The sequence below is a fragment of the Oryzias melastigma genome, linkage group LG15 (assembly GCF_002922805.2).
Source record: "Oryzias melastigma strain HK-1 linkage group LG15, ASM292280v2, whole genome shotgun sequence".
In the NCBI taxonomy this organism is placed as follows: Eukaryota; Metazoa; Chordata; class Actinopteri; order Beloniformes; family Adrianichthyidae; genus Oryzias; species Oryzias melastigma.
The window spans coordinates 27414348-27429808 of record NC_050526.1 but is presented as its reverse complement, the minus strand read 5'-3'; the positions used below and the strand labels follow the sequence as shown (position 1 = coordinate 27429808).

At 46.0% G+C, this 15461-nt stretch overlaps 1 protein-coding gene across 1 annotated transcript; it reads left to right on the top strand.

Annotated features, from left to right (window-relative positions):
* Positions 1–17: 17 nt before the first annotated feature.
* On the top strand, positions 18–2426 carry irf2bp2a (interferon regulatory factor 2 binding protein 2a; the record flags this gene model as incomplete). The annotated part of the gene is given in 2 exon segments (XM_024297021.1): positions 18–1157; positions 1315–2426. Coding segments are annotated over 2 exon segments (1512 nt in total). The 3' UTR covers positions 2031–2426.
* Positions 2427–15461: the final 13035 nt, after the last annotated feature.

The following is a 15461-nucleotide window of genomic DNA, read 5'->3' as shown; positions in this document are numbered from 1 at the left end:
GGGGGGGGGGGGGGGGGGGGGGGGGTCTGTCGAAGAAATCAAGTCAATAGAAACTGAAGGGGAAGCAGGCGTTTAGAGCTCCGTGGTGACGTCACTGCTCCACATTGAGCCATAGTAGAGAGTCGGCGGAGGTAGACAGAGGAGCGCCGTAGTAAAGTACACACCGACATGAACTCCTCCACCTAAAACTTCACCCTTGTTGCTGTAAAAAATCCAGAGGAGCCGCGTTTGCGCGCGCGCACCCCCTCCCGACCGACCGAGCCACCGACGGACGGACGGAACTAGCTCTTTATTGGCTTTTTTACGGGGAGTTTGCAGGAAGAACGCGGCGTTTGGGGCTTGTTTCTCGCAGGGCTTGACGATGTCGTCCGCAGCGGTCGCTGCGTCTTCCAGGAGGCAGTCGTGTTATTTATGCGACCTGCCGCGCATGCCCTGGGCCATGCTGTGGGATTTCTCCGAGCCCGTTTGCCGCGGATGTGTCAACTATGAAGGAGCGGACCGCATCGAGATCGTCATCGACTCGGCCCGGCACCTCAAGAGGGTCCACGGCTTCCAGGAGGGCCGCTCCCCCGGGCCGGGGAAGAAGGAGATCCAGGCGATCAACCACCCCGCGGCGGGAGACCCGGGCTCCCGGCCGCCGCAGCCCCTGGACCGCTACCCCCTGTCCTCCGACCGGCCGCCCCGGCTCGGTCCCGAGTACCAGTCCGGGCGGCAGGCGAACGGCATCCCGGTGCCCAATGGATTTACTAAACCCGACGAGCCGCCGGAGCTGAACCGCCAGAGCCCCAACCCGCGCAGGAACAGCGCCGTGCCCCCCAACCTAGTGCCTTTGGTGAACGGGAGCTTGCCTCCGGTGCACGCCGTCAACGGCAGGGGCCAGATGGGGCTTCCCGCCGACCTGGGCAAGAGACCCGCGTCGGTGTCCAGCACCGAGCACGACCGGGAGGGCAAGGAGAAGCACAGACCGGACAGCCTGACCCCGGAGATCATGGAGAGCCACAAAAGCAGGGCCGAGCAGGACTGGGGGGCCAAGAACAAAACCATGAGGGAATTTATGGGGGGGCTGCACCCCTACGACCCCAGGTTCAAGAAGGACCATGTGGTCATGCAACAAAGGGTGACGGGCTATGAGAGCAGCACGTCTGCAACCAAGTCAGGTATGTGACCCCCCACCACCAGGGTCTGACCCTCCAAGTCACCTGTAGTCTGCATTGTTGTTGTGCTCAGGTGAAGCAGGAAAGCTGCTCCCCTCCAGCCTAATTGTTTTTGTTGGTGTGAGCTCAACAGTTTTCTTTAACCCTTTCCCCCCTGCAGACCGAGGAAAACACCCCCGCATGAAGAGAAAAGCATCACCGGAGCCAGAGGGAGAGAGCACCGCCGCCAAGCTGAACGGGGAGGGACAGCAGTGGTTACCTCCACCCGCCGAAGGACTCAAGATGCCTCCGGTTCCCCCGCCAAGCTTCGTCTCCCCTCCCTCCACGATATCTCCCCACTCCCGCACCACCCCACCCGAGGCAGCCCAGAACGGCCAGTCCCCCATGGCGGCGCTCATCATGGCCGCAGACAATGCAGGCGGGAACAGTTCCCCTAAAGACGGCAACCAGGTCCACTCCACCACCCGCAGGAACAGCAGCAGCCCCATGTCGCCGTCCTCCATGAACCAGAGGAGGCTGGCGCAGAGGGAGGCGTCGGGGGCGGGCACCCCCCACGTGCCGGGCATGGACCAGGTGCACCCCCAGAACATTCCGGACTCCTCGGTACCCGGCAGCATACCCCTGTGCTGCACGCTGTGCCACGAGCGCTTGGAGGACACGCACTTTGTCCAGTGCCCGTCGGTGCCCTCGCACAAGTTCTGCTTCCCGTGCTCGAGGGAAAGCATAAAGCAGCAGGGCGCCACGGGGGAAGTGTACTGTCCCAGTGGGGAGAAGTGCCCCCTGGTTGGCTCGAATGTACCGTGGGCTTTCATGCAGGGGGAGATCGCCACCATCCTGGCGGGGGACGTCAAAGTAAAAAAGGAGAGGGACCCTTGATCCTGTCCGTCTTTGGGGCGGGGAGGCAAAAAACACGTATAAATATATAAATATCACCTACATAACATTCAAACAGACTAACGGACATGTACATATTGGACCCAAGGGAAGAGTATACTTCGTAAACATGGTTGTATAATTTTTGATTTTTGAATACATTGTGTTTCTATATTTTTGAAGATAAAGGTATGTACTCATCATTAGAACTACGTTCCTCTTTGTTGATGTTTAACAAAATTCTCGATGTACTTCTAGGTCTGGTGGCAGTTCCTGTTTAACGTAGAATGTGACTAATGCTACTCTACGAGCACTTGGCAAAACTAAAATGCTTTTAGCTGTACTTGTATGCACTTGTTTAAAAAAAAATGCCAAATACAATTTCTGATCTTGTATGAACTTGATTGTCTGAGCTTGCTTCATTTTGGGGCGACTTGAGCGAGCAGAACAGGGGCTCCTTCAGGCTCTGGAGTCTCAGGCTGCCTTTCATCAACCAAAATAATAATAATATTAAAATGCTAGACGTGCTGCTGCTACTCTGCTCCATTTTGTGCATCACTGTAACTGATTGCACAGGAACAGGTGCCAAGTCATGTTCCGTCAGTCAGCTGGAATCTGTTGAGTCAGTAATGAGAAAGTGCGTGACTGTTATGACAAAACTGTGACCACTGATTCCAATTTCTTGATGAAATGAGGCGTTTGAAGTGGCGGTGCATTGCAGTTTTTATTTATTTTCAGATACTTCTAATTCCCTCGACAAGTAAACTCCACTGCACCAACAACCTTCTTGATTTATGGGCTGCATTGTGCCGCTCTGACGTATCGCTGATATACTATCAAACAGATTTGGTGCCTCGGTTTTTGCACTGAGTGCCTTCTCCCAGCCAATAATAACACTGCTGCTGCAGTCCCTGCCAAGCTCACTGTCCATCTCTTCAAATGCAAATGTGTCCGTTGCAGATTCATGGCAGTGCACGTTCACAAACGCCAGACTCGTCCCTGCGAGCCGTGAGTGCTCCTTCAGGGCAGTGAGAGCAGAAAACTGCAGAGGAGCTTTTGAGATTTCCTCCCAGACAAAGAAGTGCTGTGTAGCTGACGCTGCAGTAAGAGGAACCTGACATGGAGGAGGGGACCTTTAGAAAAAAAAACACTCTGTGAATGAACTAGTAAATATTTGAGACATAATGTGTTCATTGCTAATGTTTAATCACACAAACCTGCAGTGTGCAGCAACAGCGTGCATCTCAAAGCTTTTCCTGTAGTAATCAGGCCCACAAACCACTTTCATGTTGATGCCTGCAGCCCATAAATCCTATCATCAACCAGAGATTCATCAACCTTTTTTGGGAAGCACCTCTGTCATTCATAATCCTGAAGACTTTTAAGTCTTCCGAAACGACTACATTTGTTTGATGATTTAAAGTTTGTTTTCTGTGTGTAACGTCGCTTTATCAGCTGGACTTTAGAACTAGAACCACGGCCCACTTTGATAAGGGCGACACTTTGCTGAGCCCAACAACAATGTACCACCTTCTCCATAAACCGTCACACCTGTCGGCGGTCAGATTCCCTTCCTTTTTGACCCACTTACCACCGTACGTGGAGACAAAAGCAGGGCTTTCGTAACCCGCTCTGGAGAATGACGCAATCGGACATAAAAGACCTTTTCTTGTTTTTGTCCACAAAGGTTTATGGCCGAACCAGTACTTGTTTGCTCGCTACTGATTAAAATAGCCTGCTCTGTGCTTAAAACATACAGAATGTGTCACTGGAAGTGTATTTGTCCTGACAAAGCTCTGCGGTTGCGTAGCTACCGGTGAAATCGGCAGATGCTCTGGTTCGGCCGGTTGCTTCATGTGCAGGAGGGAACTTGAAGGAAACAAACCAGCATGTGAGAACACGGAGAACCGCGATGACAGTAAAAGTTGATGAGAAGACGAGGTCTTTATGTGCCCGAAGTGAAGTGACTCACAAGTCGGTTGTGGTTAATGACGAACCAGTTTTCTGTTGACATACAAACCCCTCCGGGACCTTTAAACGTACAACGTCTTGCTCAAGAAGCAGAACAGGTTTGCTCAGCCCTCAAACCGACTTTCTAAAAACGGCTCCTCACGTGAGGTCGATCCGAGTGAAACCAGAGGCAAAGATGAACCGGCGTTGCCTCCGCAGGTTCAGGATGAGAGTCGAAACGCAACACAAACCCCAATCGATGGTTATAAAATCCTTCTCAGACTGATTGATTTGGCTGACAGGATCCTGTTAATCAAGCTAAGTGAAAAGCAATAACTGGTTGGTAAAGCGGAGGGTCTGCCTCCCTGTTGTTGTGGTCAGCTGTGTTTCTCATTGTCGATGTGCTTGAATTTTGAATAAAAAGAGTCACAAAATGTTTTTTTATAGTGGAAAAATAGAAAAATATCCTTAATTTTGGCACATTTTCAAAAAAAAAAAAGCCACAAATTCCAATCTGCAGGCGTTTCTCCTGCATTCACCAACATTTTTGAGTAAAAGTGAAGCAGTCAATGCAGCCAGCTGTTTCACTAATGAATCTATGTTTAGCACAATAAATCAAAAGGCGTGCTGGAGCTGCTGTAATCCCCTGAAAGCGAGCAGAGGCAGGGACACGCCAACAGCAGAATCTGGTCTACATTCTCCACTCCCAGTATAACTGATCTGCTCGGTTAATTTTAGACCTGTCAGGAAAAACAAGGTCACAGCAAATGTTGTATTGAGGGCATGCTCAGATCTGCCTCTTTTCTTTTCATCAATCAAAGTTTCCCTTTGGTGCCGGGCTCGGGCTCCTGCGAGACTTGTAATGACGGTTTCTCTTCTCGGCATCGAGGGAGAAACTGGAGCTCCAACCGGCAATTAGGAGGAGCGAGGCTGAATCCGCAGGATGTGTAAAATTTCCCTTCATTCTTGGCTTGGTCAACAGATTGGGGGGGTGCATAGATCTGGCCTGTTTACCAGGAAAGGCCCACAAAACTTCAGATGATTACAGTTCCGAGTGCCAAATGTGTTTTTACTTAGAGTGGTATGAAACACAGTAATGTGGAAAACAAAAACAGACACTAAAATCTGGAATTTTGGGGAATTTTTTAAAAGTTTGCTTCTAAAGCCTTTTTAGACACCACCATGCTGTTTGGAGTGCCTGATCTGACTTTTTCCCCCATATATGATCGAGCCGTGCCTCCTCTGACTGGCGCTTGCTTCTCCATCTTCCCGTATCCCTTCTTTCTGGTGTGAATTAAGTCTGTGAAATGGAAATGAGGACTCTCACTCTCACCCCCCCCCCATCTCTTTCCAGACATCAGAACCAAGCTGCGCCTCCAATGTTTTTCTCAGATCTTGGAGTGCTGCCAAATCTTATAAGTGGAGCAGAGAGGGGAGCGGTGGAGGAAGAGATGGAGCAGAATGCAGAGGAGGGCGAGGAGGCGTAGAGCAGAAAAGATGAAAGGAGAGGGGATGAAAAATGAAGGAGGGAACATGCTTAGATGAGGACAAAGCTCGGGACAGATCCAAGAGCGATCGGGCCCGCTCTGGTGTTCTAGCCGAGCCCAGCACAATCCTGCTTTTCTGCTGAGACACTACTCCTGGCTTTGGCTCCGGATCAGCTGATAAGATGGCGTGCTGCGACTTTGCCAAATGAAAAAGCAGCAGATGAGTCAGGCCAGCATCTCCTGCAATCTAGACAATCCAAACTATAGTAGTAGAACTCTAATTTGTCACCAACAAAGGATTTTAATTGACATCATTTGTCTTTTCTCTGGGCGAAATCTGCCCTCCAGACGTTTATTTTGGGCCTCTGCATACCAGCCGCTGTAGTGAGATTCTTGCTGTCAGCCTGCAACGTGTTTAAGTTAGATGTAGAAGCAGTGCTATAAGTAAACATGGCAGCAGTAAGTGCAGCTTTGATTCCCAGCATGCCGCACGACTACAAACTGCCTCATTAGCTCAGAGATTCAAAACCAGCCCGCTCATTTTTATGTTAAATGACCTTTGACTTTGCATGAGAACTGGACTGAGTGACCCCTCTCCCCAGTGTTTCAACCAGGAAGTACCTTAAGTCTCAGTCATATTTTTTAGAATAATCATTCTCGCTCTGATTCCTTTTTTTTAACCCTTTAACACCAGATATATCAGCGGCGACACATAAATAACCAACACATTCTATCTCACAACTTGTCATATTTTGACGTTTGGTAAAGGACTCTTCCTAATCATAAATTGATGTTTTGGGCATCCCCAACTTGTCGTTTTTTGATGTGCTGCCTGTTCCCATTAAATCACGGGTTCCCAGTTTCTGGGCCGCAAACCGGAACTGGTCCAGTACCGGAACGTGGAGCGCACTGGTACCCTAACCCAGTACCGGTACCTTATCCCTAACTTGTACAGGTTCGCGTCCGGTGCCTGGTTAGGGTTTGAGTACTGGTACTGGACGTGTCCCGAGGATCAGTCCACATCTGGTACCACGTCCTAACGGTTGCAGACCCTTGATTTTAAAAACTGATGCGTAGCGGTCCTTAGCTAAACGTCAGTATGTGTTAACATTACGGATAAGAATGTGTTGAAATAACATATCTTCTCTGACATATCGTAAATCTTTGACCGTTGACGTGGTCACTATTAAAAAGTGTTGCATGACAGCAAAGGTCCTGGCAGCAGACAAGATGGCGCCTGACATCATCAGCCAAAGGTAGAAATTATACAACTTACCCTAACTCCAATCCTAACCCTAACCGTAGCCCAAAAGTGTTGACTGTTAGTGTTGATGGGACCTCAGGTTCTAGACATTAATGTCTACAGCCGGGTTCTTTTGACAGAATCAGCTGATTTACGTTGATCGGGTAAACACTTTGCTGCTGAAATGTGTGGCATATCGGTGAGGCTTCTGTTATTCGCTTCAGAATCCACTGGAATTGTGTAAACGGTTGAAGAGTTACAGAAGTCAAAAAAATGTCAACACTGGAGCTATAGTTCCTGTGGTAAAACGTTAACAAACGTTAATTATAATTTTTACTGTAGATCAAGTTATAAACTGGCCAATCAGATGGCTCAATAAAAGTAGGCGGAGCCTGCCTGTCCCCATGTCCAACGTTTTTGACAAATTTTGTGTGGCCCGCTTTCAAGTGGTAGGGGTGTGGCCTCTCAAGAAGCTTCCTCCTGATTGGTGAGTGTGGTTGCCAATTAAACATTGGCTCAGACCGACCAATCACTGCTGGCTCCAACATGGTGGCATCCATGTTGCGTAAAAATGGCGACTGAATTTACTTCATTTGCTTGGAGCCTAAATAATTTGCTATGGATGACATCACACTCACTCAGTTCAATTTACATATACAGTCAGTGGTTGTGAAGCAGGCTGGAGTCTGCATCTCGGTTTGATCAGCTGAGAGTCATGTCCTGTGAAGACCATCTGCCTTTACATCTGCAGAACGATGCTGAGCATGAAGATGCAGGAAGACGAGTGACAGATGGAGATGTGGCTGGGGTGACGGCAGAAACGTTCCAGCGAAGCATCAGAACGTCCTGAAGAGAGGTCGAGCTCGCGGGCTGATGAATGACTGAGTCCTCTGGCGTGTGTCAGCAGGTCTGTGATGATGCATTATGGGATGATGCCCCTTTCTCCTGCTTCCTCCTCTCGAGGGGCAAACTTCACCAGTTCATTCCAGGACAAGAAACCAGAATATTTAACTGCACGATTAAACTTTAGCTGTTGTCCAAACAACAAGGCAACACAAAAAGGTACTTTTTTGTTGTGTATAAATCCAGGATTCCTACAGGAGCGGCGCTGCATAATGCGGCGTCTTTCATCTCGTTGAAGGAATACAGTTGTCAGAAGATAAGAACAACACTCCGATATTCTGACACCTTTGTTTTTATCTTTACGTCACATTTGTGCCCACACACAAAGCACACATCCACAAATTCACTGTAGTTCTTTCTGTGTTGCATAACTGGGTGGGAGCTGTCTCCTCTGAGAGCTAATGTTCTTGTCAATCAAGGCTTCCACTGCACCATCTCCACAGAGGCAGAAGAAAGCTTTTACCGCCTTTGTTCAGGCTGCCATTTTGAAACGCTCCGTCTCCGCTTCCTGCCTTTCTGAGCTGTTTACGTTGGAGTATTTGGGTTCAGGAAGGGGAGGGGGGGGGGTGGGTCAGGTCAGCAGGGAGAACAAGCAGGACTGTGTTTGACAGGTGTGTGCTATTAATGGAGCTGGTGACTCCAACGTGTTACACAACTGCACAGCTCGGTTTATTTAGACTGAGGCTTCGGAGGATCTGATAACCTGCACGTCTCGACAGGTGTCTGCAGGGATAATGGTACAGTAAATAAGGAAAGAGAAGGTTTTTATAGCTCAAGGCTGAGAGGCTGAAACTTGGAACGCTGCAGGATTGCGTTCACCAATTCTAATCTGTGGTACTTGCTCAAAGTGCCGTTGGGATCCGGGCAGAGCACACTCGTATTTAGCCATCAAAACATAAAGCATGCTAATGACAGGTTGTGCTTGATATACTGTATACATGTCTGCTGCTCTGTAATGATATAATCACAGAGCAGGAGCAGCAGCTGCTCCCCTCCCCTTGTCCTCCTCTTTGGCTGGAATGTGCAGGACGAGAAAAATGATCCAATGTCATCCGGCGTGATGGAAGCTTCTCCGCTGAGCCAGGGGGACGTGTTTGAGGGAAGGGAGGGAGCGGATATTTCTGGTTTGACTGAGCTCGGGCACCGAGCCAAGCATGCCGACGGAAAGGAAGGGAGGCGGCGGCGGCGGTGGTGGCGGGGGGAGAGGTTTAGGAGAGAAAGAAAGGAGAGAGATAGAATCCCTTTCGGGCTGGCGCGCTTTCAGCTTCACAAGCACACAGCTGCTTCTGGAAAATTCTGCACCCTGCCCTACTAAACCACCTTGCATGACATGAATAACAAGAGTGGTCTAGCCTTGAACAGCGGATACTTTTTCTTTTGACGGGGGCCTAACAGACGGGTACAAATGCCCTGGCCTTGCACATAGTGGAAAAATCAACAATGAAGGGGCACAATGTGGAAACGAAATCCTGGGTTTAGAGGGCTTTGTCTGGACAAGGACGCGCTTGACCCGAACCCTGGAGGCTTTAGAAAATGCCATGTTTCAAAATGCCAACTGATAAGCTTTGATGGGGTGACTTGGTCACCAACCGGCCATTAATTTGGGAGCAGAAATCCAAAGATTTCTCTCAGTTCACATCGTACGACGAGGTTGGAAGATCTGAGCCGACATGCGCCGCCACGACCAGTCATCACTTGCCTCGGATCTAAGTGCAAGTTCCACCAGCGAATGGTGTGCGAGAGCAGATGAGATAATGCTAACCCTTATCCTTTCAACCCTCTCCGGTGTTGACATTTCCCCGCCCAACCCCTGTGAGCACACAGGGCCACGGAGGCTCCTCTCAGGCTGTCTGATAAAGAGGTGAATCAGCTGCTAGCATGTCCCGCTCTCCTCCTCTGCCAGGCAATAAACCCTCAAACGCTCCCGTCATGCTCGTTCACAAGGCCTTATGTGTACATTCAGCACATGCTGGACTGTATAAATAGAAGCAACCTCGTGGCTCGCTGCTGACACCTGACATTTTCATGCCCCAGCGTGCCCCTGATACGCTTGGAGTGCATTCTTCTACTGGGTTTATCCATCTGTTGACACAGAGCCCAGCAGCCCAAGTCACTACTATGTTCTAGTAAAATAACACCAGCCTCCCTCTATTCATCTTAACATGCAAGCACCGCATGGCACAGGCTGTAGCTCTCCCTCCTCCACGCTTTTCTCCTTCCCTCCCCATCGTGCTCTCCCTTTTTTTCCCGTTCAACAAGCCTTTCACCAGACGATCATTAGTCTTCATATTTCAGAAACAAGATGGAGAAAGAAAGAAAAAAAAAAAAACACACAACGAGATGGGAATTGCGAGAAGCTGGAAAGTGCGCGGCAGAATGCGAGGCTGCGTGCAGGCAGGGTGCTTCCTGGCTGCCTGCCAGCCTCCAGCAGCAGCAACAGCTCTGCAGCATGTCAATACGCCCGTTGCCAGGGAAACAGGGGGAGTGCGCATAGCAACACGGTCCACCGAAGAGCTCATCGCCACGCTTTCCCCATTTTCTATCTAAAATTTTAAATGTTCAGAGCATCAGTAAACAGGGTTCCTGGTGTAAAGTAGAAACAAGAACTGCAACAAAGAGTCAGATTCCCTAAAAGTATCTAAAAAACATCCTTCTGGTAAAAAAATAGAGATATATTGAGACAAAAAAGCCTCATAACATATTAAAGTACTCACTGACACATTTACACATCATTTTTATGGTTTTGTCCTCAGCGCTGAATAACCTTTATGAATTATCACTGACACCTCTCTTCCTGCACCAGTGTCCTCGGACACATCAGGCTCTGTTGCAAAGTCCCAACTTGCGACATGATTCCTGCTTTCCAGAGTCACTGCGACCTATCAGCTCCTCTCAAGCTGTGACCTTGATCAAAGCTGCTTCTCTGTCTCTTTGCAGATACCGCCGCACACTTTCCATTCAAAGAAAATACATTTATCTGAACACATTGCAGTGTTCTTTGATCAAATCTTCTACCTTGTGACACGATTGTTTCCTTTAAGTGTCTTTAAACACGGTTGTTTCATGATTTTTTTAACACTTGTTTGTCTTTCTCGGCGGGCTGTTTTTCTTTGTGGATGAAGGACGTTAAAGGACGACTCCGTCGCTCAGCCACACCTAGTTGGCACTCTTATCCATGTCTGTCTGTGCTGGTATCACTGAGGGGGGGTTGGGGAGCCAGCAATAGCTCCTCTGTGTTTTTCAGCTCCGTATCTGCGCTTGCGAGTGGTCTAACAGCTGCTGCTGCAGTGTCTGAGCTTGCTCGGGGATGCAGATGAAAGTGCTGATGCGTCCTGTTATTTTGGGCTGTGCCGTGCCCTCGGGGCCAAGGAATTTTTTTGGGTGGAGGGTGTGGGGTGGTTGTGAACCCAGAGGGGGGATTTTAGCAGAGCAGATCCCAGAATGCAAAGCAAGCCCTCATTGCCACATGGCGCTGTGGGAATCCTGAGAGGGGGCGTAGGTGGTGGAATTGCTGACAGTACCAGGCTGAGTGATGGGCACAAAGAGGAGATGAGCGCTCTGTCCCCGACGGCTGCCGGTATTTCTGGCTGCCTTTTTGTACATGAAGGGAGGGGCTGCTGACGGCACGTCAGGCGTCAGGTTTTAAACAAAACACGTTTTCTTGATTTTAAAGCTTAATTTTGACATTCAAACCATTTCAAAGATACCTGGTGGCTCTTTTAACCCTCAGTAGTTTCTGAATTCTTGGGTGAGTTTGCCAAAGAGATGCAGGAATGATACAGACTCAATTAACATTGTTTACATTCAAAATTTAGCGCAAAGGTTTCAAAACGTTTTGACATTTTTGGTTTAAAGCAAATATAACAAAAGTTATGATATTTGAATATTATTCCTTTTGAAATAAGTCCTCAAAAATGTATTAAAGTTTACTGGAGCTTCGCATGTTTCTTTTTTTTTTTTTACTTTGTCTTTGCTTTTTTAGGATTTTTCTTTTGCTTCTACACATTTGGACTGAATCTAGATCCCTACCCCTACAGCTGCTCTTGTAGGGGCATTTGTAAGGGTAGGGGTGCCCAAAATGTTTTTTTTTTAATCCATAATGACTTTTCATTGCGTATCCCTCCGTCGCGAGGGTGTTCCACGTCACTCTGTGGTGTGGAGGAGAAGTTCATTTCTTCACGTGGTTGAGCTCGGAAGCACACAAGCTCACATTTAAATGTAAGTAATGACTTGTTGTTTTAGCATGACCTTTTCAAAGTTATTTTGATTGATGTTGTGTACTTTCCGAGCACTAGCAGCTACGCGCTAATGTAGATGACAGGCAAATAATGATGACGTCATTGAGGGGAAGTGTAGTCCGAATTTGAAGACATTATTTTTCTATAACTCTCCATTTGGAGGGCTAAATGTAGGGGTAGGGTGAAGTGGTAAAGGAAGAATTCAGATTCGGGATTTGTCATTAAGCAAAAAAAATGTTCTGAATTTCTAGGATTTTTTAAGGTAAAACAAAAAAAAAATGTAGTACTCGAAATTCAAATATTAAAGATATATCAAGATCAGAATATCAAGAATATCAAGAATTGCCACAATCATCAGTTTTAAATATACAATAGAGAAACTTGTAAAGTAGGAAAAGAAAAGATAAAAAAAACAGTCAACAAAAAAGATTTTTAACTTGTAAAATTCAAGAAAATATTTTATTAATCTTCAAAAATAAATTGAAAAAACGGCATATATGATATAGATAAGTATTATCTGTGTCTCAAAAACATATAAATGAGAAGTAGTTTATCTTTAGTTAATCCTTAAAATTGGACTTAGATAGAACAGGTGATATAATTGCATTATTGTAGCTAATGTCATGAAAAAACTCAAATGTTTAATACATGACATGATAGTTTACAAAAAACCTGCAGCTCAAACTATAAGAATAATGATTTTCATCATTCTTTATTGATGATGAATGGGCATAAATTATTAAAACTGTTGGGTTTGTAACGATAACTTTCTTGTCTTCCTTTTTTTTAAATGTAAAACTTTTCTTCATCAAGCTGCAGGTTTTGAGCAGAGCTGCCTGTTCAGACTCACAGACTTGTTCCTATAAATTAAATTCTTCCTCAAAAATGCTTTTCATCTTCACCTCAAAATACTAGTCGACATTTTTCAGGAGAACTGCGTTCTGAAGGCTGAGCTTTCATGTCTACAGCTTTAAACTTTATTGAAACGTGTATGAACTTGAACTACGTATTAGTAACTTGCAGTGTCTGTGGTAGAAGCAGTACTGCGCGTTAGCAGCTGCCACATGCCCACAACATTAATATGGCCAATCACGCCACCATTAGCACTCACTGACGGCCGTAAATGTGGATCTTTGCACAGACGAAACGCTCACATTTCCATTCAGATCACACGCTGCTGTAAGATCAGGGCCTGTTTGGCATGGAAAGATCCCATTTACTTAATAACTCTCACACTACAGCTCACACCTCAAAAAACTACTTCATTGATTTAGTTTCCATTTACTAAAAACCTGTCAGGGGTTCCCAGAATCCTCTGGTTCTGCACTTAATCAAAGGAGACTCGTTTGTGTACAATATGGCACCCTGTTAATTAAGAGAGATACTCAGACTGTTTCATAAATCATTCTCTCTCAAGTTTTATGCTCAGTCAAACATTGTAATTTGCATCTTGTTGCACTAATGTCACCAGAAAAATAATGAGATCGTTAAAGACCTTGCATCATCACGAGAAAATTAGTCAAAAGTTTTGCTGAATCATTCAGTATATTTTCTGTCTATATACAGTATATACTAAAAACATAAGGCCAGTATTAATGAGATAAAGGCTTTTGTTATAACTATCTCACTGTTGTTTGTTTGGAGGTGTTGACAGAAATGAATAATCAGAAACTGGCAAACTGTTAGATTAATGGGGGTTAAAAACATTAAAATTCTGCCTGGTCTCACCCAGTTCAGCCTCACGTGTTGTATGAGTGTTCACAACCTGTTGCCTGCAGCACGCCCATAGGAAAAAAAGCTGCTTGAACATTTTTGTTTTACTGGCTCACCAAAGGGACCTTGTTATTTTGTAGGGGTCAGCTGCGTGCCCTGTACATGTTTGACTCTTGAAAAGGCAGTGTTGGGGCTTTAAACTCTGCGAACTGATGAGATGTCTAAATATTTTGCCTTTCCTCCATCTTTTGAGGTTTTTCTCAGCTTGAAATGCTTATCGTCTTATTGGTTCACTTTGGTTTGCTGAATAGTCCGCGCAATCTGGCTGTCGCTGAACCGCACCAGAGTTCTCTTGCAAATAAAACGGCACCTTCGGTTTCAAGGAGGAATTTCTTCTTGGGTTCTTATTTTACCTTTTACATCAGCCAAGAAGTTTAAGGAGTGGCTAAAAACTTTACTCAAGTCAGAGTAGAAAAAGTGGTCACTCAAATATTGACTCAAGGAACAGTAAAAAGATTAAAAATAATAATAATATTTTGAAAATTCACTCAAGTAATTGGATCTTTTGTCGACCAAAAAGGCTAGAAAGTTAATTTATTTTCCCTTATTTGATTAAATCTTTGAAATTCTTCATTTTTTTGTGGTAACCTTCTAAAATACATCAGATTATTAAAGTTTAAAACACAGGAAGTAATAATTGTGAGAAACTTTAAGTACACGGTTGATAAAATGACTAAAATATTTTCACATTATTTGAATTTTTTTGAGTTTTCGAATATTTAGTTTGATTAAATAATGGTATTTATAAATGATGAGGTCAGTTCAATGATGGGATCATGGGTGTGCAGAATGTAGTTTTGTAGATTGTCACTCTTATGGTTACAAAGTCACTTGTTCTGTTAGGAACTGACTCGGTTCGGTTCTGCGGATCAGTCCTGCATGACTGTGAGAAGACAAAGAACCATCAGATGGCTGTGTTGTCTTTGCAGCTCATGTGATCCGTGCTGAACACCGACGGTCCGCTCCACCGACGGCCTCCCCGCCCCCAGCAGACCACAGAGGGAGTCTGTTACTATTCAAAACAAAGCTCAGTCTAATCTGCTGCTGTTTACTCAAAGGACAAATCTTTGAAAACTAAAGGTGTGCTTTTATTTTGAATGTATATCCTGTATTTGCTGTAAAGTGACATTGGGGTTTATCTCATTCAGGAAGACTGGAGAATGAGTTTCCTCAGATTTATATTTGAAGTATTTATATAACAGCGTAGAGATAGATTGTAGTCACAGAGCTCTATGATACAATCAGGATATCCTCATTACCCGAAGCAGAAGAGAACTGATAATTGGTGCAAAGACCAACAATGTTTTGACGTTAAGTCCTGGTATCACTACAGGCTTTAAACCGTGAACACCAACTGCACCGTTGACTGTGGAAGTGATGTAATGCTGGTGATAGATGTGTCAGGCTTTGGCCTTAGGCTGCTCTGGATGTTCGACTCCCTGAAGGCCGGGCGGGCTAAGCGGGTCAAAGCAGCCCCCATCAATACATGACCAAGCAAAGCTCCGGATCACCTCAAACGCTGTAATTAATTCTGGCCGCGTACAGCATTTATCCAAACAACAAAGCTGCGCTGCCTGATGTCAATGACGGGGAAGGATGCTAATTCATCTGTCGCGTACCGTTATCTCCGCACTAAGCTGCACTCAGTCTTTACCTGAGATTTAAAATTCAAATGCCATGTGATCAAAGCGGGATTAGCGCACTAAGCTCGTCATAATAAAGGAAGAGGAAAATTTGTATCTTCACCTCCTTCTGCAGAGCTTGTTAATGTGATTTCCATGAGAAGAAAAAAAATCGTTTTTCTTTATTTTAGTTGACCTCGTTATCATGCTAGTCAGCT